This window comes from Mobula hypostoma, chromosome 1 (genome assembly GCF_963921235.1).
Source record: "Mobula hypostoma chromosome 1, sMobHyp1.1, whole genome shotgun sequence".
In the NCBI taxonomy this organism is placed as follows: domain Eukaryota; kingdom Metazoa; phylum Chordata; class Chondrichthyes; order Myliobatiformes; family Myliobatidae; genus Mobula; species Mobula hypostoma.
In genome coordinates this window covers 181171507-181194627 of record NC_086097.1, presented here as the reverse complement: position 1 = coordinate 181194627, position 23121 = coordinate 181171507, and the positions used below count along the sequence as shown (strand labels likewise).

General features: G+C 43.5%; 2 protein-coding genes across 6 annotated transcripts in view; one reads left to right on the top strand and one right to left on the bottom strand.

Annotated features, from left to right (window-relative positions):
* The window catches only part of atg9b (autophagy related 9B), a 73824-nt gene extending 52889 nt beyond the window's left edge, over positions 1-20935 (bottom strand). Inside the window, exons 1-5 of one of the 4 annotated variants that reach the window (XM_063061049.1) lie at positions 19553-20935; positions 10459-10527; positions 9584-9749; positions 7337-7489; positions 2398-2441 (exon numbers count right to left, since the gene is read on the bottom strand). In XM_063061049.1, coding sequence (XP_062917119.1) covers positions 2398-2441; positions 7337-7448 — 156 coding nt within the window. In that variant the 5' untranslated portion in view covers positions 7449-7489; positions 9584-9749; positions 10459-10527; positions 19553-20935. Of the gene's footprint in view, positions 1-2397; positions 2442-7336; positions 7490-9583; positions 9750-10458; positions 10528-19552 lie in introns of those variants that run through there. The other 3 variants (XM_063061057.1, XM_063061040.1, XM_063061065.1) reach the window with 3 other exon arrangements.
* A 239-nt stretch (positions 20936-21174) lies between these two features.
* The window catches only part of abcb8 (ATP-binding cassette, sub-family B (MDR/TAP), member 8), a 66981-nt gene continuing 65034 nt past the window's right edge, over positions 21175-23121 (top strand). The window contains exon 1 of one of the 2 annotated variants that reach the window (XM_063041085.1): positions 21175-21365. In XM_063041085.1, coding sequence (XP_062897155.1) covers positions 21256-21365 — 110 coding nt within the window. In that variant the 5' untranslated portion in view covers positions 21175-21255. Of the gene's footprint in view, positions 21366-21554; positions 22189-23121 lie in introns of those variants that run through there. The other variant, XM_063041091.1, reaches the window with a different exon arrangement.

The window sequence follows — 23121 nt, the reverse complement described above, 5'->3', positions numbered from 1 at the left end:
AAATACTCCTGTACACCTGCTCATTAATGCAACTATCTAATCAAACATGTGGCAGCAACTGAATGTATAAAAGCATGCAGACATGATCAAGAGGTTCAGTTGTTGTTCAGACCAAATATCAGAATGCGAATAAATGAGATCCAAGTGACTTTGACCGTAGAATAATTGTTGGTGCCAGATGGGATGGTTTGAGTATTTCAGAAACTGCTGATTTCATGGGATTTTCACACACCACAGTCCCTAGAGTTTATAGAGAATGGTGCAGAAAACAAAACAAAATATATCATCATATTCCCTTAGTTAAATAGAGTTACAGAGAATGGTGTGAATGCATCCAGTAAGCAACAGTTCTGTGGGTGAAAACACCTTGAGGAGAGTCAGTGAAGAATGGCCAGACTGGTTCCAGCTGACAGGAAGGCAACAGTAACTCAAATAACCATGCCTTACAACAATGGTGTGCAGAAGAGCATTTCTAAACACACATTTCAAACTTTGACTACAGCAGCACAAGACCATGAACATACACAGCCATTTTATTAGCTATAGGAGGTCCCTGATAAAATGGCCACTGAGCGCAATGTCACTACCAGGATGGTAAAAGGTGAACCCCGGTCACTTCCCATCTTCATTTCCAAAAGGGAAAGAGGCCAGTTCCCTCACCTACTAATCAGAATCTTATGGACTCAAGTCCTTTTCTTGAAGAAAAAAATCTTCATAGGCACATCAGAGCAGCACAGAAGGACTGCCAAACTGTGGGAGTGGTAGTATAGATGGGAAAGCGCCAGACTTGACAATGAAGGAGTAACATGCTATGGGAGGGGCAGTATTGAGTGAGTGTTATACCCTGAGAGGCGCTGTTCTGAGGGAAAGGGCAATACTGAGAGTGTGTCACATTGTAGGGGGGTGGTACTGAGGCAGCATCACACTGGAAGCGGTGCTACTGAAGAGCAATACTGAGGGAGCATTGCATTGGGGGGGAATGGTATTGGAGAAGTGTCACTGAGGGAATGTCACACTGTGGTAAGGGTGGTACTGAGGGAGTGTCACTTTGTGGGAAGTGTGGTACTGAGGGAGTGCAGTACCGTTGGAGGGCCGAGAACTTTCATCAGAAACCATCATCCCTACCCCTCTGCCCTTCGACCACACACATCTCTCTACAAACAGCAATGATTTCCCTTTTTTCATATTACTTGTTACAAAACCAGGGGATATTCAGCTCACCATCCAGCTTTCAGAATGTACTTATTAGACTCCACGTTATCCTCCTGCACAAACCTCACCAATTCATGTGCTGCCCAATTACACCCAGGGCAATTTATGGCTCATTAACCATCCAACACATCATGGGGCCACTGGAAGAATGTGAAACATGGGGGGGGGGCGGGGGGAGGTGAAACACACTTGGATTACAGGAGGAAGAAGCTGGAGTCCATGAACCAGTCCTCATTAGGGAAATTGGAGATGAAGAGGATCAGTAGCTTTAAATTTTTTGACATAGTTCTGTCCTAGGACCAACACCCAAGTGCCAACATAATGAAGGCACAACAACACATCTTCTTTCTTAGGAGTTTGCATATTCACCATTAGGCTCCTGCACCAGCGTGGATAACTTCAATCATTATTACTCTGAATTAAAGACTCACTTTCAATGTCCTTACAACCCATGTTCACAAAATTCTTTTTTGCATAGTTGTTTTCTTTTGCACATTAGTTGTTTGTCAATCTTTATCTGTTGATGTGTAGTTTTTTCCCATAAATTCTATTATATTTTATTCCCTGTAAATGGCTGCAAAATCAGCTGGTGGTGTCGTGGCATCAGAACTGGACTTCGAGGCAAATGGTCCCGAGTTCAAATCTGGACAGCTCCTTGCACGCTTTCCATCCGTGCTTGGTTGAGCTCCAGATAACAACTTGGCCTCAAAAAATAGTCAAGTGCTACTGAAATGGTAAAAACGGCGCCCAATGCGCCACAAGGTGCAAAAAGGAACAACACAAAACGCCTGTGAGAAAATGAATCTCAAAGATAATATACGGCAACATATATGTAATTTGATGGTAAATTTACCTGAACTTTGGACACAAACTAAATGCAAATGCCAGAGACAGCACCTAAGCTCCTGGTCGAAGCTGGGTCACAGGAGAATGACTTACTTCCACTCCAGTATTGTTGGTTCCCAGTTAGTTGAAAGATCCTAGGTGAAACTGCCAAAGGTGGATGGTTTGTTGAGATGCCCCTTTCCCTCCAGTACCAGCATCACTCTTTGCCCCCATGAAAACACTGGTCGTTCCCCTCCATGTTTGACCTCCTGCTCAGAGGAATCACTTTGGTGTGTGGGAGAGGCTTCACTTCCTAAATGCACTGCCAAGTCTAAATTAATACCCGACTAGAAAGGATATTCTTGTGAAGAAGTTATCCAGGTTCTTAATGTGATGCCATGAATCTGTAAAAGAATACAACTGTAATTAATCATTGCCCCCAGCACAGATTAATTATGAGCAAGAGCTTTCATCTCTTAGGCAGACAAACATAAGGAACAGAAGCAGGACTGGCACACTGGGCCCTCAAACCTGATCCATTTCATAAGATCATGGCTGATTCAATAGTAGCCTCAACACCACATCCCTGCTTTCCTCTCACGACTTTCTCCTAATTTTTGTCAAACCAGTTTTGAAGATATTCTATGACTACTTCCACAGTTCTTTTTGTGAAGATTGTTGTAAAGAGTCCAAGAGAACAAGTGCCCAAGAGAACAAATCACTTCTCATCTTCATCTGAAATTGTGGTCCTGCATTCTGAAACTATGCTCTCAAGTTCTTGATGGCTCCACTGGAGGGACAGCCTCTCGGCATCCTGCTCAACCTGCTCAGAATCTTATACAAGATCAATTTTTATTCACACAGTACAAGTGTCAGCTCATACCCCTTCCTTTTGTCCTAGGAATAAACTCAGTGAACCTTTTCTGTACTGACTCTAATGCAAGCACATCATATGGAGACCAGAACTGTATGTATATGCGGTATCATCTTACCTTCTACAGTTGTCTCAAATCTTCCTTATTTTTATACTCCATACTCCTTACAATAAAGGCCAACATTTCACCAGCTTTCCTACCTAACCCAGAGGACCTGCAGATTATTTTCTACCCCAACTTTTGAGCCTTACTCCATCTACTAATTTGTTTTTTCTGACTCTGATTTCTGCATCCACAGTGCTCTGTGTAGAAAGTGATAGCCTGGAACATTTTAACAATAGAAAGGAGAAGGTGCTGGAGATCTTGAAATGCATAAAAGGTGGAAACCTCCAGAACCCAACCTGGTGTATTCAATGTCATCATAGGAAAGAAAAAGGGAGATTTCTGGGACCTCCATAGAGATTTTTGTATCTTCGTTAGCCACAGCAGAGGTATTCAACATAGACCATAAAACAATACAGCACAGGAACAGGCCAGTTGGTCCCCAATGTCGTGCTGAGCCAGCTAAAAAGCACATCAAAAATATCCAAAACACTAAACCCTCCTACCTACACCATGCCCACATTCCTCTATCCAAGTGCCTATCCAAACATCTCTTGAACACCTCTAATGTATTTGCCTCTACCACTATACCAGGGAGCGCATTCTAGGCATCCACAACTCTGAGTAAAAAAACTTACCCCTCACATCCCCCTTGAACCTACCCTCTCTCACCTTCAATGTATGCCCTCTGGTATTAGACACTTCTACCCGGGGAAAAAGACACACTCTGTCCACCCTATTAATGCCTCTCATAATCTTATAGATCTCTATCAGATCTCCTCTCAGCCTCCACTGCTCTAGAGAAAACAACCCAAGTTTATCCAGCCTCTCATGATAGAACATTCCCTCTAAACCAGGCAGCATCCCAGTAAACCTCTTCTGCACCCTCTCCAAAGCCTCAACATCCTTCCGATAGTGGGGAGACCAGAAACGTATGCAATACACTAAACGTAGCCTAACCAGAGTTTCAAAGTTGTAACATGACCTCTTGACTTTTAAACTCAATGCCTCAACTAATAAAAGCAAGTATTTCATAAGCCTTCTTAAACTCCTTAATCAAACTGTGTAACTACTTTCAAGGAGCAATGCACTTGGATCCCAAGATCCTCTACCAGCAACACTTGTTCTAAACAACGTACTGTCTCCTTGCATTTGCCCTATCAAGGTGCAATACCCTACATTTATCGGGGTTACACTCCAACTGCCACTTCTCAGCCCATATCTGCAACTGATCTATATCGTGCTGGATTGATTGCCAGTCTTCTACACTACCCACAATTCCCCCAATCTTGGCATCATCTGCAAAATTACAAACCCACCCATCTACGTTTTCACCCAGTTCACTTATACACATCACAAACAGCAGCAGTTCCAGCTCAGATCCCTTCGGTAACCACTAACTACAGACCTCCAGCTCGACTAAGTCCCTTCAAACCACTTCCCACCGTCTTCTCTGCGCAAGTCAGTTCTGAACCCAAACAGCCAATTCACTGTGGACCCAATGCATCTTAATCTTCTGGTTTAGCCTCCAATGAAGGACTTTGTCAAATGCCTTAGTAGAATCTATGCAGACAACATCCATTGCCCTACCCTCATCAATCTCTCATGTCACCTTGTCAAAAAACTCAATCAAGTTGGTAAGGCACAACCTGCCCCACACACAGCCCATGCTGGCTCTCCCTAATTAGGCCATCGGTTTCCAAACGCACATATATCCTATCCATAAGAATTTTCTACAGCAATTTCCCTACAACTGACATGAGACTACATGGCCTATAGTTCCAAGGATTTTCCCTTATTCCCCTCTTCAATAGAGATACACATTAACCACTCACCAGCTCTCTGGGACCTCGCCTGTAGCTAGAGAGGGCACGAAGATACTGGTCAAGAGCACAGAAATCTCATCCCTTGCCTCCTTCAGTAACCTGGGGTAAATCCCAACAGGCTTGGGGACTTAGCCGCCTTAATACTCATTTGAACGCTTCCTCCTCGATCTCTAAACACCCTATATGCATGTACTCAACACTGATCTCCTAGTCGTCCATATCCCTTTCCTTGGTAAATACTGAAGCAAAGTACTCATTAAATACTTCACTCATATTCTCCACATCCAAGCAAATGTTCCCTCCTTTATCCTTGAGTGGTCCTATCCTCTCCCATGTTATCCTCTTACTCTTAATGTATGTATAGAATTCCTTGGGAGTCACCTTAATCCTACTTACCAAGGATTTTTCCTGACCCCTCCTGGCTTTCCCAATTCCCTTCTTTAGTTCTTTTCTGGCTTCTTAATACTCATGTGTTTTGTTTGATCCTAACTTCCAAAACAATACGTACTTCTCCTTTTTCTTCTTGACTAAATTCATCACTTCTCTAGACATACATCACAAAGTTGCTGGTGAACGCAGCAGGCCAAGCAGCATCTATAGGAAGAGGCGCAGTCGACGTTTCAGGCCGAGACCCTTCGTTTAACTTCTCTAGACATCCAAGGTTTTCTTAGCTTTTCATCCCCATCCTTCCTTCTGACAGGAACATACCTCTGTGCAATTGATCTTTAAACCTCTCCACATGTCTGATGTGAACTTGCCAATTAACACTTCAGTTTCTGCCTAATGCCCTCATAATTTGCCCTACTCCAATTTAAAACTTTCCCAAAAGGGCCATAGCTATCCTGAAAGTTAAGGAGTTGTCGTCACTGTCCCCTAACTGTTCACCCATTGAAAGGTCAGTCAACTGGCCAGGCTTGTTATCCAACACCAGGTCCAGTACAGCCCCACCTCTCGTTAGACCGTTCACAAATTGATTTGAGAAACCTTCCTGGATACACAATAAATTCTGCCCCCTCTAAACCCCTTGCACCAAGGAGGTCATATTTTATATTAGTGAAGTTGAAATCCCCCATGGAAGTAAGCCTTTTTTTAAAAAAAAAACACATTTCCTTAACCCCATTACATATCTGTTCCTCGATGTCCTGATGGTTATGGGGGGGGGGGGTGGTCTGTAGTACAATTTCATCAGCATGATTGCACCCCTCCTTTTGCTGAGTTCTACCCAGATGGACTCAGACCCAAATCTGAAAAACTGAAGCATAAATAATGTTATGTGTTTATTTAAGGAGGATTGCAGGGATAATCAGGGAACTACAGGTTTGTGAGCCTTACATCAGTGGTGGGAAAACTACCGAATGGAATTCTGAGAGACTGCATTTATCTGCTTTTGTGAAAATTAGTCTTCGCATTGTGAAGGTTAGTCAGCATGGCTTTGTGTGCAGGAATTTGATTTGAATTTTTGAAGAGGAGTCCACAGATGGCTAACAAGTGGACAGCAGTAGACATTGTCTACATGGACTGTAACAAGGTCCACATGGTAGATTGCTCTGGAAGGTTGGAAGACAAAGGTTCTAGGGTACATTAGCTAATAAAATACAAAATTGGCTTGGTGAAAGGAGGGGGAAGGTGGTAGTGAAGATTGCTTTTCAGTTGGAGACCTGTGACCACTAGTATGCACAGCGATTGGGGTTGGGTCCCTGTAGCCTATATTGTGATGTTAGAAATCTCAAATAAGTCATTTGGCATGATTTTTGAGTTTGCAGAGGACATCAAAAGTGGTGGTGTGGTGGACAGTCAAGAAGGTTGCCCAAGGTAAAGGTGACGGAATCTAACTTGGACAAGGGCAAAGTGATGCATTTTGGGAAGTTAAACAAGAGCAGGACATGTAAAGTAAATAACAGGAGTATATTGTTAAACAGAGACCCAAGGGTTTTTTGAAATTGGGAACACAGATAGAGTGGATTGTGATGAAGGCATATGGCATTGTTGCCTTTATCGGCTCAAGCACTAAGTATAAGAGTTGGGACATCAGGTTACAGTTGTGCAAGTGTTGTTTAGGCTGCACTTGGAGTAATTACTGTGTGTAATTCCGGTCGCCACACTACAGGAACAACTTGATTAAGCTGGAGAGGATACAGAAAAGGTTTGTGAGAATTTTACCTGGATTGGAGGCTTTTGTCATTAGGACAGATTGGATAGTCTAGTCTGATTTCCCTGGAGTGAAGGAAGCTGTGAGGTGACGTGATTGAGGTATAGTCAAGTCCCGTGAGTTGTATTTCCAGAAAACTATCTATATTGTGATTTTCTGTCATGTGAACCCTCTTTTCTCAACAAAAGGGAAAGACACACATGTAGAAATTTGGCAATTTTTTTTACATAGCACACAGAAGATGGTTAAATATCTCAAGACAACAGGAGCTGTAGTGATTACATAAATGACAGTAATTTTAAAAAAAATCAGAGGGCAAAAATAGAAGACAGAATTAAGCCCTGTACCTTTGAGTCCCTCTGGAACATGAACCAATAGATCTTCACCAGGTGGAGAATCCTCTTCATACTCATCCCCCACAAGCCTCTGGTATTCCTGGTAAGTCTCAAACCTCGCCATTTTTAAAAATTACATTCCCCAGAGCTGACCTGTGTAAACAACTGAAAAAAAAAAGCAGTGTTAATAAGTTCATCATCCAAACGGCATGACAGTGTGCAACATGCAAAAGATTGGGGCAATTTGGGAATACTTAAAATGGGAAGAGTATGAGAATGTGTTGCAAGAGGGATCTTGGGGGCCTAAGTCCATAGCCCCCTAAAAGGGGCAACACAAGAAGATAGGGTGGTGAAGGCAGCAAAAGGCATGCTTACCTTTATCAGTCAAGGCACTGAGTATAAAAGGGTCATCAAGTCATGTTGTAGCTGTGTAAAGCTCTGATTAGGCCTCACTTGGGAGTATTGTGTGCAGTTCTAGTCACCCCACTGTAGGCAGGATGTGGACAGGATGCTGAAGAGGTTTGCAAGGACGCTGCCTGGATTAGAGGGTATGAACTATAAGGAAAGGGTGGACAAATTTGAATTGTTTTATCTGATGCAGAGGATGCTGGGGTTGGGGGGGGGACGACCTGGTACTGGTTCATAAAATTAGTGTTATAGATATGTTGGATAGTTAGAGCCCTTTTTCTGCTGAGCTCAAAATATCAAATACTACAGAACATAGTTTGAAGGGACAATACCGTATATGAAGAAAATGTGAGAGATAAATCTTTCTTTTACAGAAAGTGATGGGAGTCAGGAATACACCAGGGTGGTGATGATAGTAGACATGGTAATGGAGCTTAACAGGCATTGAGACAGACACATCAATATGCAGAGAATGTGCAGGTAGATTGATTTAGTTTGATTTGGCATCATGGGCTGAAGTGCCTGTTCCTGTGTCGTGCTGTTCAAGATTCATTAAGAGGCCAGGCCAGGCAAATAAATACCAGTTGAACAGCACCGCATTGATACAAGGGCCTATACATCAAGATCAATGTGTCTGGGACTCTGATTAAAGAAATCTGGGAAAACACTTTTGATCAAACATGGAGAGGAGGACAACAAAACTGGTGACTATAGAATGAATCAGAGCTTGGAATGTACCCTGGCCAAAACAGATAACACCCGAATCATTGCTGAACTAGTTAGAGGTAACAATGGAGCAAATTAGTAAAAGCTTTTTAAAAGTACAATTGCTGGAAATCTAAAATAGAAAGAGAAATTATTAGAAATACTCAGCAGGTTGGGCCATTTCTGAACGAAGAGGAAATGAGTTAATGTTTCAGTTAGAAGTCTTTTCTTCAGAACTTCTCAGGTTTCTCTTCTCTGCTTCACAAAGGATCTTTGACCTAAAACTTTACTCTATTTTCTCTCCCAATAGACAAAGCCTGACCAGCTGACTGTTTGCAGCAGGTTAATCAGACAGGCTGATGTTTACCTTACCTGATTCTGGGATTGATAATACAGAAATTGTAAACTTCTGCTGCTTTGAGACTTGAGACAAAGCAAGCTGTTAATTAATGACAGTAGTCCTCCCTACAGGGCTGCCCTCTATGGCGGAGGACTACCATCCTTAATGAAGTTGGAGCCACAATAACATCAAGTGTTGAAACTTGGAGAACAAATTGAGCAAAAGGATTTGAGTTTTCAGCAAACAAAACACCAGAATATGTTGAGGGTATTCAGCAGATTTACACTTCAATTCAATGACCTCTCATCAGGCTTAATGAAGGCCCAATGGCCCAAAATATTAACTCAATTTGAATTTGAATGTATTTATTTAAATCTTACATCCATCCCACAACATGAAAGAGTAAAAATCTTTGCGCTATGACTCCATCACAACGTACAGTCATGTGAATTTATGAGCCTCGTGGCTTGTAGAAAGAAGCTGTCCCATAGCCTGTTGGTCCTGGCTTTAATGCTGCAGTGCCACTTGCCAGATGGAAGCAGCTGAAACAGTTTGTGGTTGGGGGACTGGTGTCCTTGATGATCTTCTAGCCCTTTACACACCTGCTGCTATAAATATCCTCGATGGAGGGAAGTTTACATCCACAGATGTGTTGGGCTGTCTGTACCACTCTCTGCAGTGCCTAGTGATCAAGGTTGGTGCAGTTCCGTGCCAGGCGGTGATACAGCCAGTCAGGATGCTCTCAATGGTGCCCCTGTAGAAGGTCTCGAGGATTTGAAACTGCCGAGGAACTTGAAACTACTCACCCTCTCAGCTCCAGTCCCATTGATGCTGATCGGAGTGAGCCTTTCTCCATTCCTCCTGTAATCCATGATCAGCTTTTCTGTTTTTTGGACATTGAGGGAAAGGTTGTTATCTTGGCACCACTGTGTCAGGGTGTTAACCTCTCCTCTGTCGGCTGTCTTGTCAGTGCTAGAAATAAGACCATCAATTTTGTGTCATCTGCAAATTTGGAGCTGTATGTGGTAACACAGTCATGGGTGTAAAGGGAATAGAGGAGGGGACTCGGGACACAACCCGGGGGGGGGGCATCTGTGTTGAGGGTCAGAGATGAGGGAGCCCATCCTTACCACCTGTCGGTGATCCAATAGGAAGTCCAGAATCCAGTCGCACAAGGCGGGCTGCAGGCACAGGTCTCTAAGCTTCCTGTTAAGTCTGGAGGGAATTATGGTGTTGAATGCTGAACTGTACTCCAGGAACAGCATTCTAACATATGCATCCCTCTTCTCCAGGTGAATGAGGACAGTGTGTAGTGGTGTGGCCATGACGTCATTGGTAGACCGGTTCCTTTGGTAGACAAATTGTGGGGGTGGGGGTCCAGTGTGGGTGGTAGCATGCTGTAGATGTGGTCTTTAACAGGCCTCTCAAAGCATTTGCTCATAGTTGAGGTGAGTGCAACAGGGCGCCAATCTTTCAGGCATGCTACCTTGGTGTTCTTAGGTACAAGGACAACGATGGATGATTTGAAACAGGAGGGCACTACACACTGGGAGAGGGAGAGATTAAAAATGTCTGTAAACATACTAGCCAGCTGTTCCACACACACTTTGAGGACCTGCCCTGGGATGCCTTCAGACCCTGCTGTCTTGTGGCTGTTGACGCATTGGAAAGCTCTACATACCTCAGCCTCAGAGATGACCAAGGAACAGATCTTGTTGATGGCTCCCCTTGGAGGGTTAGTCTTATCAACCTCAAATCAAGCACAAAAAATATTTAAAAACGCAAACAACAGGAATTCTGCAGATGCTGGAAATTCAAGCAACACACATCAAAGTTGCTGGTGAACGCAGCAGGCCAGGCAGCATCTCTGGGAAGAGGTACAGTCGACGTTTCAGGCCAAGACCCTTCGTCAGGTCCTGACGAAGGATCTCGGCCTGAAACGTCGACTGTACCTCTTCCCAGAGATGCTGCCTGGCCTGCTGCGTTCACCAGCAACTTTGATGTGTGTTGCACAAAAAATATTTAGCATGTTCGGGAGCGAGGTGGCAATGTTAGTTGTAACGTTGCGTTTCCTCTTGAAGTCTGTGATGGTGTGCAGTCCTTGCCATATGTTGCATGTGTCATTGTCGCAGAGTTGTGACTAGATTTTGTCCGTGTTGCCATTTTGCCACCTTGATGGCTCTACGTAGATCATAGTTTATAAGTGATATGGATGAAAATGTAGATGGGTGGATTAGTAAATTTTCAGATGATACAAAGATTGGTGGTGTTGTGGATAGTGTAGAAGACTGGCAAAGATTATAGTGGGATATAGATCAGCTGCAGATATGGGTGGAGAAATCGCAGACAGAGTTAAACCCAGCCAAATGTAAAGTGTTGTACCTTGCTAGGTCAAATGTAAAGAGACAGTACACTGTTAAGGGCTTAACAGTGTTGATGAGCAGAGGGATCTTGGGGATCCAAGTTCATAGCTGCCTGAAAGTGACAAAACAGATTGATAGGGTGGTTAAGAAGGCAAACGGTATGTTGCCTTTGTTAGTCTGGGCATTGATTTAAAAGTCAAAAAGTTATGTTGCAGCGCTATATAACTAGTTAGGCTACATCTGTAGTATTGCACACGGTTCTGGTTGCCTCATTATAGGAAGGATGTCGAGAATTTGAAGAGGGTGCAGAAGTGGTTTACCAAAATGCTGTCAGGATTAGAGAAATTGCAAAAATGAGAGTTTGGGCAACCTTAGATTGTTTTCTCTGGAGCGGCGGAGGCTGAGGGGAGATCTCATTGAGGATTATAAGCTTATGAAAGGCATAGATATAGTAGACAGACAATGTCTAATAAGGAAGGCATGCATTTAAGGTGACAGAATAAGTTCAAAGGAGACATGAGGGGCAATTTTTTTCTTAAAACGCAGAGAGTAGTGGGTGCATGGAAGTGGCTGCCTGGGGTAGTGGTAGAGGAAGAAACAGTGGAGACTTTAAAGAGATGTTTAGATAGGCACATGAATGTGACAGAAATAGAATGATATGGACATTGTGTAGGCAGATTAGTATTGGCCATTTGATTACTAATTTAATTGGTTTGGTACAATACTGTGGGCTGAAGGGCCTGTTCCTGTGCTGTTCTATGTTCTATGAGAAGTGAAAAACTCAAAAGCTGGGGTTCTCAAAGCCCTTGCTTAGTGGTATTGGTCCATGACATAAAAAAAAAGTTGGGAACTCCTGCTTAAAACGGACCTGAGGGGCAACTTCTTCACCCAAAGGGTGGAATGAACTGCCAAAGGAAGTAGTTGAGGAGGTACCTTTGGATAAGTACATAGATAAGATTTCTTTTCCCTAGAGCAAAGAAGATTGATGAAGGGCATCCTGATAGAGGTAGAGGTCCTCCCATGCTTACATAGAGAGTGCTTCATATCCGGAACTCACAGCCAGAAGTGGTAGATTCAGGTGGAATAACTATGTTCCAGAGACAGGTCACTTGAATAGACAAGGTTTAGGAGGATACAGAACAAATGGTATTAGTGTAGATGAGAAAAGGGGCTAGTATTGACATGGTTAGCAGAGTGGCCTGGTTTCTATGCTTTACAATTCTATGACTCATTTATAAGATTCCTTCTTCATATCCACAAGATATTTTTTGTTCAGGCTGAATTAGTCACCATGAAACTTTGCATGAACACAATCCCATACATGATGCAGAATCAGGACACAAGTCCCTGTGAGCTTGATAGCTTGTTGTAGGATTTTACTGCCTGAATTGGTTGTTCTCTCATGTAACAGCAAGCACGCTTGAAATGTTATTACTTGGCCATAAAGTACTCCACAATCTTAAGAGGAAAAACCTGCTCATGAATGTGACCTCACCTTGCCAGCATTACTTCACAGGGACTTTAAACAGTAATGTAAAGCAAGACTCCACTTACACAAGGTTGTTCAGATCACTAACAAGAGAAAATCTGCAGATGCTGGAAATCCGAGCAACACACACAATATGCCGGAGGAACTCAGCAGGCCAGGCAGCATCTATGGAAAAAAGTACAGTTGACATTTCAGGCCAAAACTTTCTTTTTCCCCATAGATGCTGCCTGGCCTGCAGAGTTCCTCCGGCGTTTTGTGTGTTGTTCAGTTCACAGACAGAAGAGAGGAAGGGGTGGAAGGTTAAGATGATACAGCAGGATAAGGAACAATGTGAATAAGCTAGAAGGGAGCATAATTGCCAGCAGTCAGGCCAAATGGCTGGTTTCTTACTTAACAATTTGTGTTTATGCTCCCTGTATACCACAGAATGGGAGCCACTATAATTCACTGCAGTTTATCAACATGATGTCCAAGTGGGAAAGAGGAAAGAGAGCAAATGAGTCCCTCTTCTGATACATCAGCATTCTGTATTTCCCCAGAACCATGAGCCCAGTTCACACCAACAATTATATGTAACAAGGAAGATGCATACAATTTTGCAGATGCTGGAATCTAGAGCAACAAACAATCTGCTGGAGGAACTCAGCAGGTTGAACGGCATCTGCAAGGAAAGGAATTGTTGACATTTCAGGTCAAAACGCTGCATTAGGATTCAAGAGACAAAGTGATGGGGACGAGATGTTGGAATGAACAATAAGAATAGAACCATAGAAACTACAGCACAGAAACAGGCTTTTTGGCCCTTCTTGGCTGTGCCGAACCATTTTCTGCCTAGTCCCACTGACCTGCACACGGACCATATCCCTCCATACACCTCCCATCCATGTATCTGTCCAATTTATTCTTAAATGTTAAAAAAGAACCTGCATTTACCACCTCGTCTGGCAGCTCATTCCATACTCCCACCACTCTCTGTGTGAAGAAGCCCCACCTAATGTTCCCTTTAAACTCCCCCCCCTCACCCTTAACCCACGTCCTCTGGTTTTTTTTCTCCCCTGGCCTCAGTGGAAAAAGCCTGCTTGCATTCATTCTATCTATACCTGTCATAATTTTATATACCTCTATCAAATCTCCCCTCATTCTTCTACGCTCCAGGAAATAAAGTCCTAACCTATTCAACCTTTCTCTGTAACAGAGTTTCTCAAGTCCCGGCAACAACCTTGTAAACCTTCTCTGTACTCTTTCAACCTTATTTATATCCTTCCTGTAATTTGGTGACCAAAACTGAACACAATACTCCAGATTCGGCCTCACCAATGCCTTATACAACCTCATCATAACATTCCAGCTCTTATACTCAATACTTCAATTAATAAAGGCCAATGTACCAAAAGCTCTCTTTACGACCCTATCTACCTGTGATGCCACTTTTAGGGAATTTTGTATCTGTATTCCCAGATCCATCTATTCCACTGCACTCCTCAGTGCCTTACCATTAACCCTGTATGTTCTACCTTGTTAACCTTCAGTTAAATAAATGTAAGTGGATGTGAAATTGAATGCTTTGTTTTGAAAAATGGTGCAGGGGTCTGGCTTGCGGGGGGGGGTGGGGGCTGTAAAAGTAACTGCTTAAATTGTTCAGGTCATTTGGAAGAAAAGCCAGATAAATACAGGGTTGATAGAGAGGGATAAAGGGGAGTGTGGCAATCCCATAGAGAATCTGTGCAAAACTTGAGGGATCAGGTGGCATCCATCATCAAGGTCCTTCACCATTGGGGGGGGTGGGTATGCCCTCTTCTGGGTATCACCATTAGGGTGGATGTACAGAGGCCTAAAAGCCCACACTCAATAATCCAGCAACAGTTTCTTCCTCTGTGCCATCAGATTTCTGAACGCTCCATACACCAATGAACACTGCCTCATTATTTCTTTATTTTTGTAATTTATAGATTTTTAGGTTTTTAAAGTTGCAAAACAAACTTTACATCATATGACAGTGATAATTAATCTGATTCTGATTTTGACAATAAAGATGGAGCAGAACAGATTTATCGAGACACCATCTAGCGTGGGGAAATACTGCCAAAAAATATTATTTAAAGATTCAGGATCATAACAGCTGAACAAGAAAGATTGTGAAGTGATTACATTGAATTGTTTAAATTGTCGATGTAAGTCTCCAAGAGCCAAGAACAAAGAGGCATAGATGCAATTTTTAAAAAAAGATTTAAGATAATGGCGAGATACTGAATTATACGCAAAAATTAACGAAGAGGTAAGTCTGGTAGCTGAAGGAAAGGAGATTTAAAAGATAATGGGAACTCAGAATGAATCACTTGGCGTAAAAGCACCTGGATAAAATAATGGGATTGAATAGCTGTTTCTGACCTGTGATTTCCATGTAATTCTGGACAGGAGAGGACAAGCCCCTATAGTGTTATGTGTTTAAATAAAGATGTTCAAAGAGACAAACATTTGCATTGGAATTTTAAAACCTACAGATGTGTGCATTGCCCAGATAAAGGAAGCCATCCGCTTGAAATGTGTTATCACCATAATACTGCCTCAGTCTGTTTGCTTTACAGTGCCTGCTTGCCTGTTGTAATCTTCCTTATGCGAGTTCCTCTTCTTTAACAACATGAACCACTCTCTAGGGTGACACACGTGTGACACCAAAGCCTTTGCCATCGCACAGCCACACATACTTTGAAGGAATTCAGGTGGCCCTGAACCTTCAATATTTGATAGGCACCTATGCCATCCAAATGGCTACCAGAGGGAATCCCTTCTTTTACAGTCAGAAAGTCAGAGTACTACAGCACAGAAACATGCCCTCTAGCCCATCTAGTCAATGGTGAACTGTTATTATACCTACACCTATCGGCCCACACCCATATTATAGCCCATCATACCCCTTCTGTCCATGTACTTATCCAAACTTCTATTAAATGTTGCAATCAAACTGTATCCACACTCACACTACCCAATGAATGAACAAGGTCCTCCTCAGGCTCCCCTTAATGTTTCACCTTAACCTATGACCTCTAGTTCTAGTTTCACCCAATCTCAGTGGAAAAAGCCTGTTTGCATTTACCCTATCTATGCTCCTCATAATTTAGTATACCTCCGTCAAAACTCCCTGTCTCTAGGGAATAAAGTCCTAACTTGTTCAAACTTTTTCTGTTACTTTTATGTGATCCTCATTTACAAACATCAAATGAATATTATTTTTGAACTTGTTTTGGAAACCTTAACATGACAGATGATGCACTTGTGAAAGGCACATATCAAGAAAAAAACAACTCAAATTGTAGACAGACTTCAGCCACTGATTCAATCTCTTAGCCTTGTATCTCAATCCTGACTTGTTCCATCTTAAGGTGACACCAGACTCCAATGTAAGACTGAGTGATTAGGAGGGGAGTTGTCCCACCAGATGAACACTCAGGATCCTTGCAGCAAGCCACTCTATCTACGAAGGGTCCCAGACCTGATACACTAGCTGCTGCACTTCCCACAGATATTGCCTGATTTACCGAGTGTTTCCAACATTGTTTTTATTGCAGGATGAAAGATAACTTGATTGAGGTGTGTAAGATGATAAAAGGCTTAGATAGAGTGGACAGCCAACAAACTTTTCCCAAGGTGGAAATAAATAATACAAGAGGGCGTAATATTAAGTTGATTGGAGGAAAGTATAGGTGTGTGACAGAGGAAGATTTATTTTTTCATTTTTACAGTAAGTGTGTAGAAATTGCTGTCAGGGTTATGGTAAAGGAAGATACATTTGGGTATGTTTTAGAGATTCTTAGGCAGATGGCTGATTCTTAGGACGATGTGGGAGGGAAGGGTTGGATTGATCTTGGAGAATGTTAAAAGGTGGGCACAACATCATGGGTCCAATATCTGCAGTTTGTTTTACATTTTCATTTCCGGTCCACCTTGAACTGAGGGGTCAATTGACCAGGGCTGTTATCATCCCTAGTTAATGGAGCAGTGACTTTGGAATCCAGTCTTCCCGACCATGTCTTACCCTTCCATTAGATTCCGCATACTCCATAATAGAAACTTGTAGAGAAATGACACTAAGCAGAGAATTAAAACTCAAACTGGCATCAATCACCTGCAATACAAGTGCAGGGAGTGATACTCTGGCATAGAGCAGACACAAATAACCATTTCCCATGACTGAGCTATGCAAATGTGATTGCCATTAGACAGATAGATAGATACTTTATTGATCCCAAAGGAAATTACAGTGTCACAGTTGCATTACAAGTGCCTAATATACAAATATTAGAAGAGAAGTAAGAAAGAATTTTTAAAAAAGTTACCCCAAACATTCTAACAGGAGGGGTCATCACTTCCCCGGCTACAGGTTGACTCATTATAGAGTTGAATGGGTAAGAATGACCTCACATAGCGTTCTTTGCACAGTTGTCTTAGTCTATTACTAAAAGTGCTCCCCTGTTCAGCCAAGGTGGCATGCAGAGGGTGGAAAAAAAATTCCGGAATTGCCAGAGGGTCCTTTGTTCTACCACAGGCTCCAATGTGTCCAGTTTTATTCCTATAGCAGAGCCAGCCTTGCTAATCAGTTTACTGAACCTGCTGGCATCACCCGTATGGCATTGCCCCAACACACCACCACATAGAAGATTGTACTGGCAACAACAGACTGGTAGAACATGTGAATGAGAGGCCTGCATTCTCCAAAGGACCGCAGTCTCCTCAGGAAGCAGAGGTGACTCTGGTCCTTCTTGTATACAACCTCTGTGTGGGTGTTCCACTCAAATCTGTCATCCAGGTACACCCCCAGATACTTGTAGGTCCTCACCACATCCACATCTTCACAACTAATAGTAACAGGGAGCAGTGCAGGCTGCCATCACCATCTCTTTGTCTTACTGATGTTGAGTTCGAGATGATTCAGCTTGCACCATTTGACAGAGCCCTCCACCAGGGCCCTGTTTTCATCCCGTCGTCGTCCCTTTATGCACCCAACTTTTGCTGAGTCATCAGAGAATTTCTGCAAATGACATGACTCAGTGTTGTATCTAAAACCCAAGGTATACAGAGCAAACAGCAAGGGAGCCAATACAGTACCCTGTGGGGTCCCAGTGCTGCTTATAGGCATGCCTGATGCACAGCTCTGAAGCCACAGAATGGTCTGCCAGTCCATTATAGAGTACAATGGAAGTGCCAACCTGCATTGACCGGAGCTTTCCCCACAGTAATGAGGGCTGTATGGTATTGAAGGCAATAAAATCAAAAAACATGATTCTCACAGTACCGCCCTGCTGATCCAAATGGGAGTAGGCTCTGTTCAGCAGGTAGATGACAGCATCATCGACTCCAATGTATTCCTGGTAGGCAAACTATAGGGGATTGAGTGCTGTTCTGACCAGGGATCGGAGGTGAGTCAGGACCAGTCTCTTTAGGGTCATCATGATGTACGAGGTCAGGACCACTGAACAGTATTCATCCAAGGTTTTCAGTCAGCCATTCTTGGGAACTGGGACCACAGATGTCTTCCCCCCGCCGCCCCCCACAGTCGGGACCTTTTCCAGACTGAGACTTAGACTCAGAAAATGCGCTGGAGAACTCCTCACAACTGCTCAGCACACTCCTACAGGACCTTGGGGTTCACACCATCCGGTCCCAATGCTTTAACATGGCTGAGTTTCCCCAGAGCCCTTCTCACCTGCTCAGTAGTGAAGGTGATCCAAGATGACTGGGGGGGTTGGTGGAAAGTCAGGGGTTGGGGGGGGGCGAAGATCAGGATGCTAGCAGTTGATAACACTGGACCTCTTGTACGCAAATGTTCAAGATGCATACAGCTCCATAGCTCTCCTCTCACTTGGAAGATCAGATCACAACCTGGTTCACCTCATGCCCTTGTATAAGCCCAAAGTACAGCAACAGCTAGTTACCACCAAGATAGTAAAGAAGTAGTCTCCAGAGGCCATCAAAGCCTAGAAGGGTTGCTTTGCGGTTACTGACTGGAATGTGCTTTGTGAACAATATGGGGAGGACATTAACAGATGTAATGATTGTGCCACTGGCTACATCATCTGTAATATCTTCAAGGACTGTTCGCTGCTTCCCTAACAACAAGCCATGGGTCACCAGTGATCTAAAGGCTCTTCTGAACCACAAAAAGGGAGCCTTTAGATCAGGAGATGGGGAATTGAAACATGTGCAGAGGGAACTAAAGGAGAAGATTGAAATGGCTAATGATGAATACAGGAGAGAGCTGGAGAACAAGCTTGGGCAGAGTAGCACATGGGAGGTGTGGAGAAGCATGAAGAACATAACTGGCTTCAATCAGCCTGGCTGTAGAGTCTCAGGGTGCAGCCATGAATGGTCTAATGAGTTAAACCAGTTCTTCAGTAGGTTTGACAATTGCCCTTTGTTCACAACCCCCTCAGCACACCAGTCTAGGTGCCAGGGCACCCAATGCTCCCCCCAGCACCAACACTTCCCCTCCTTCCTCCTCCAATTCAACACATGGATGAACACAGGCTACCACTGTCTACATCCCCTCCTTGCCTCATACACCATACTTCCAATGCAGCCAGGAGTAGGAACCCTGAATGTTTCCTTACTAGGTCGGGACAGGGACATTGAAACAAAAGGGATTAGTTTCCAAGATAAGATCGCCTGACAAGAGTAGGCCTGATACCCCAATTCACCGATTGATAAACATCTCACGTACCACAGGAGGGCAGGATCTCTAGGAAGTCTAACATACATACCCTCATCAAAGGCAAGCAGACCAACTTAGGCTGCCTATTTTGTTCATTAAGTGTCCATGTCGAAATGCTGGATTGCATTACAGCTCCAAGACACATTGCATCAGCTGCTTCTCTACTAATAACTGGGTGTCTCACAAATCCACAACACAAGACACATAGCTTTCTTACCTGTGATCATTCTACGGATGAGATCTCCCACCGTCCAATCAGAGTTCGGATATCCCGACCAGTAAATAGCCTTCGCTTTGTTAAGAAACGTGTTAGTTAAAGCAGTCTGTGGAGCCAGCAGTCTCGTTTGCCTCAATTTGTAGTACGTTACCTAACTGCAACATCTGCCGTTCATCTCCAGCCTCCTGCGCTCTGCCTCTGCCACTGGCCTACTGGCGAGCAGTAGAGATACTTTGCCTGCTTTCTTCTTGTTTAAGTCCCATACTAACAACCGGAGATACTGGCGACATCTGGCAGTTTAGTGCTGAGTGTCAACTGCACTCTTTTTCGGCAGTCCCTGCCTTTTTGTTTCACTCAGTTTCCTCTTGGTTTGTATGCACGTCTATTCTTCTTGATAGCTTAGCAACAGCACATAAGTGTAGAAAAAGTCTTGCTCTTGGTGTTTGCGGTAGTCGAGCGGTTTCTGGTGACTTTTTGCTGTGTCACCGTACTTGCTGAGGCACCTCGTGTGCGCACTCCTCTTGCAGTTTCTATGTTCTGTTGACTCTGTTCTTGCACTCTATTTATATTCCTCTTGCAGTCTGTTTATATCTGCCTGGTGTTTAACCTACACTTCTTATGCTTTGTCCTCTCACCCTAATCTGTACTGTGGTGTTTGTTTTCCTGTGTATGCCTCGGCTGCTCTTTGCTCTCTCCTCCCCACCAGTACGTTCTACTTTCCTGTTGTGTCAGCACTCGCTGGACATCATTATTATTTGCCCTTTTCCTATAAGTTAGTTGCTTCTTGTTACAGTCTTTGCTCTGTTGGTTGCTCCTGTGTATATATCTCTCTCTCTACCTTCCTTTGTCTCGCTTGGATTGTTTGTCTAATGTTTCCAATGACTTTCTGTTTGCTCCCCTCATTTGATCTTCCCTCAATTACATTCCATGTTGGTTTTTGTCCATCTCTATTCCACTTTTCCAACTATATCATCTCCTAATTATTTTCCCTCCTTAATCAGTAATTTGTTAGCTTTTCATAAGAAAACTCCCCCTCCCCGATTTCCCCGACTATTTCTCTGCTTTCAATTATCTTCCTTTCCCAGTTTACACTCTGCGCCCCCACCCCCTCCGCGTGGTATCTGACCCTTTCTATTTAACACCCCTTTAACGATCCTCCCTCTCTTTTCAACCTCGTTTTGTTTTTCAACTCCTAAACCTTGCCTTTCCCTACCGGTATCCCCTCTCTTCGCACAACCCACCCTGTACAATTCCTCCTCTCCCCTCCCTTGCACCACTTGTAAATTTACTCCTACCCTTTTCTCCCTTTTAATTTTCCTTCGGCTTCCCCTCGTGTAATCTGTCCCTGTTTTCACACCTCCCTTCTCACCCCCTGAAGCTCCCTCTTTCACAACACCAAAGACAAATGACAGCTCTTACCAGTGACATCACATAGATGGACCTCTGACCCTGTCGGTGACCTCATAAGCGCCAAAATTATTTACAACAAAGCACACTGCCCGTTCTTGCCCTCGCCCGCACAAAATACGTAAAAGAGAATTAAATATAAATAACCCTGATATAAAAATAATAAATAAAGCACAAAAATAATCTACGCTATGAATTGTGGATGGGATCAAAGATGGCGCCGCCCGCGTTGCTGGGGTAACGATACGAAGAGCAGTTCTGAGAGTCGATCCCCGGTTCTTTTCATTTTGTTTGCCATGTTTCACTTGTGTTTAAGAAACGGTTATACGATCAGGGGATGTTTCCCCATCCACTCTGTGCGCATCTGGACCCGAACTGGGGGGAGATTTTCCGTTGGCAGCGGAAGGTAGGAGAAAGCCGGGCGCTTGCTTCACCAAGTATGCTAGGATTTGTAGTTCGCGTTTCGTAGGAAGTGTAAGGTATAAGCAGGAGCAATAATGATAGGAACTACAACGCCTAGCACACTTTGTAACAGATACGCTTGCCCTTTGCTCTGACTGAAAAGGGACATTAGCTTCAGACCCCAGTGCCGAGCCAATAATAATCTGATCTCCAAATAGATCGCTGTGTGACAAATTATGTGATCGTCTGCCGTCAAGTAGATTGACAGAATCATCAGCGAGAGGACCAGGGAATCTGAACAGTCCAAAACAAATGAAGCTGGAGGACAGAAGTCCAATTTCCATATCTTGGAGGATGTCCTGACAAAGATCATGGCTTTCTGGCTCTTTATCTCTTGAACGTCTTGTTTCACATATAATTCTAATATGTTGACCCGGAACTGTCTTTTCACACTTCCACGAGGAAGGAGGTACAGAGACTCCTAAAGTCTCACACCACCAGGTTCAAGAACAGCTGACACAAGGAATTCTGCAGGTGCTGAAAACCTTGAGCAACACACATAAAATCAGATTGTTCGGATCAGATTCCTCCTTCAGCACTCTACCTCTTCCATCTCCTAGCTTCCTTCCCCTCTCATCTGAACTCACCAATTTCTTGCTAGCTTGTGCTCTCCCCTCCCCTGACTTTTTTAAAATTCTGGTTTACGTTCCCTTCCATTCCAATCCTGATGAAGGGTCTCAACCAAAATGCCAACTCTTCAGTTCCCTCCAGAGATACTGCCTCCAGCATTTCTAGAACCAGAATCGGGTTTATGTTCACTGACATAGGTAATGAAGTTTGTTGTTTTGATGCTACAGTATGTGCAATATATTTTAAAAATCGCTGTAAGTTACAATAATTATAAAAAACTAAGTAGAACAAAAAGAAAGCAAAATAGTGAGGTGGTGCTCAAGAGATCATGGACTGATCAGAAATCTGATGGTGGAGGGCAAGAAGCTGTTCCTAAAACATTGAGTGTGTGTTTTCAAGCTCCTGCACGTCTTCCCTCATAGTAGTAATGGTATTGAGGTTCCGTAATGATGGATGCTGCCTTTCGAAGATGTCCTCAATGGTAGGGAGGCTAGTGGTTATGATTGAGCTGCTAACTTCTCAATGAAGATTGGTGTGTGTGTTTCCCCCCACTTCCCCCTCTTGAAGTCCAAAATCATTTCCTTGATATTACTGACATTGAGTGCAAAGTTATTGTTCTGACACCACTCAACTAACCGATCTATCTCAATCCTGTATGCTTCCTCCTCATCATCTGAGATTCTGCCAATTACGGTTGTCTGATTGGCAAATTTATAAATGGTATTTATAGCGCCTGGAAACATGGTCATGAGTAGAGAGAGTAGAACAGTGAGTGGGCTAAGCACACACCCCTGAGGTGCACTTATGTTGATTGTCATTGAGGAGATATTATTTTCGTTCCACGCTGACTCTTGTCACCCTATGAGAAAGTGAGAGGGAGGTATGGAGGCTCAGATTTCGAAGCTTGTTAATTATTACCGGTGGTGTTGAAGGCTGAGCTGATATTACTGTTGTTCAGGTGTTCCAAGGTCAAGTGGACAGCCAATGACTCAAGAACTTAACTCGGTGACTTGAGTGTTACTCAAGAGCAGCTGATTCCCTTCAACCATTCAGTCCTTGAACCACACATCCCTAATCACAACACTATGACCACTATGAGAATGTTGCACTAAAAATTAACCATTTTTGCT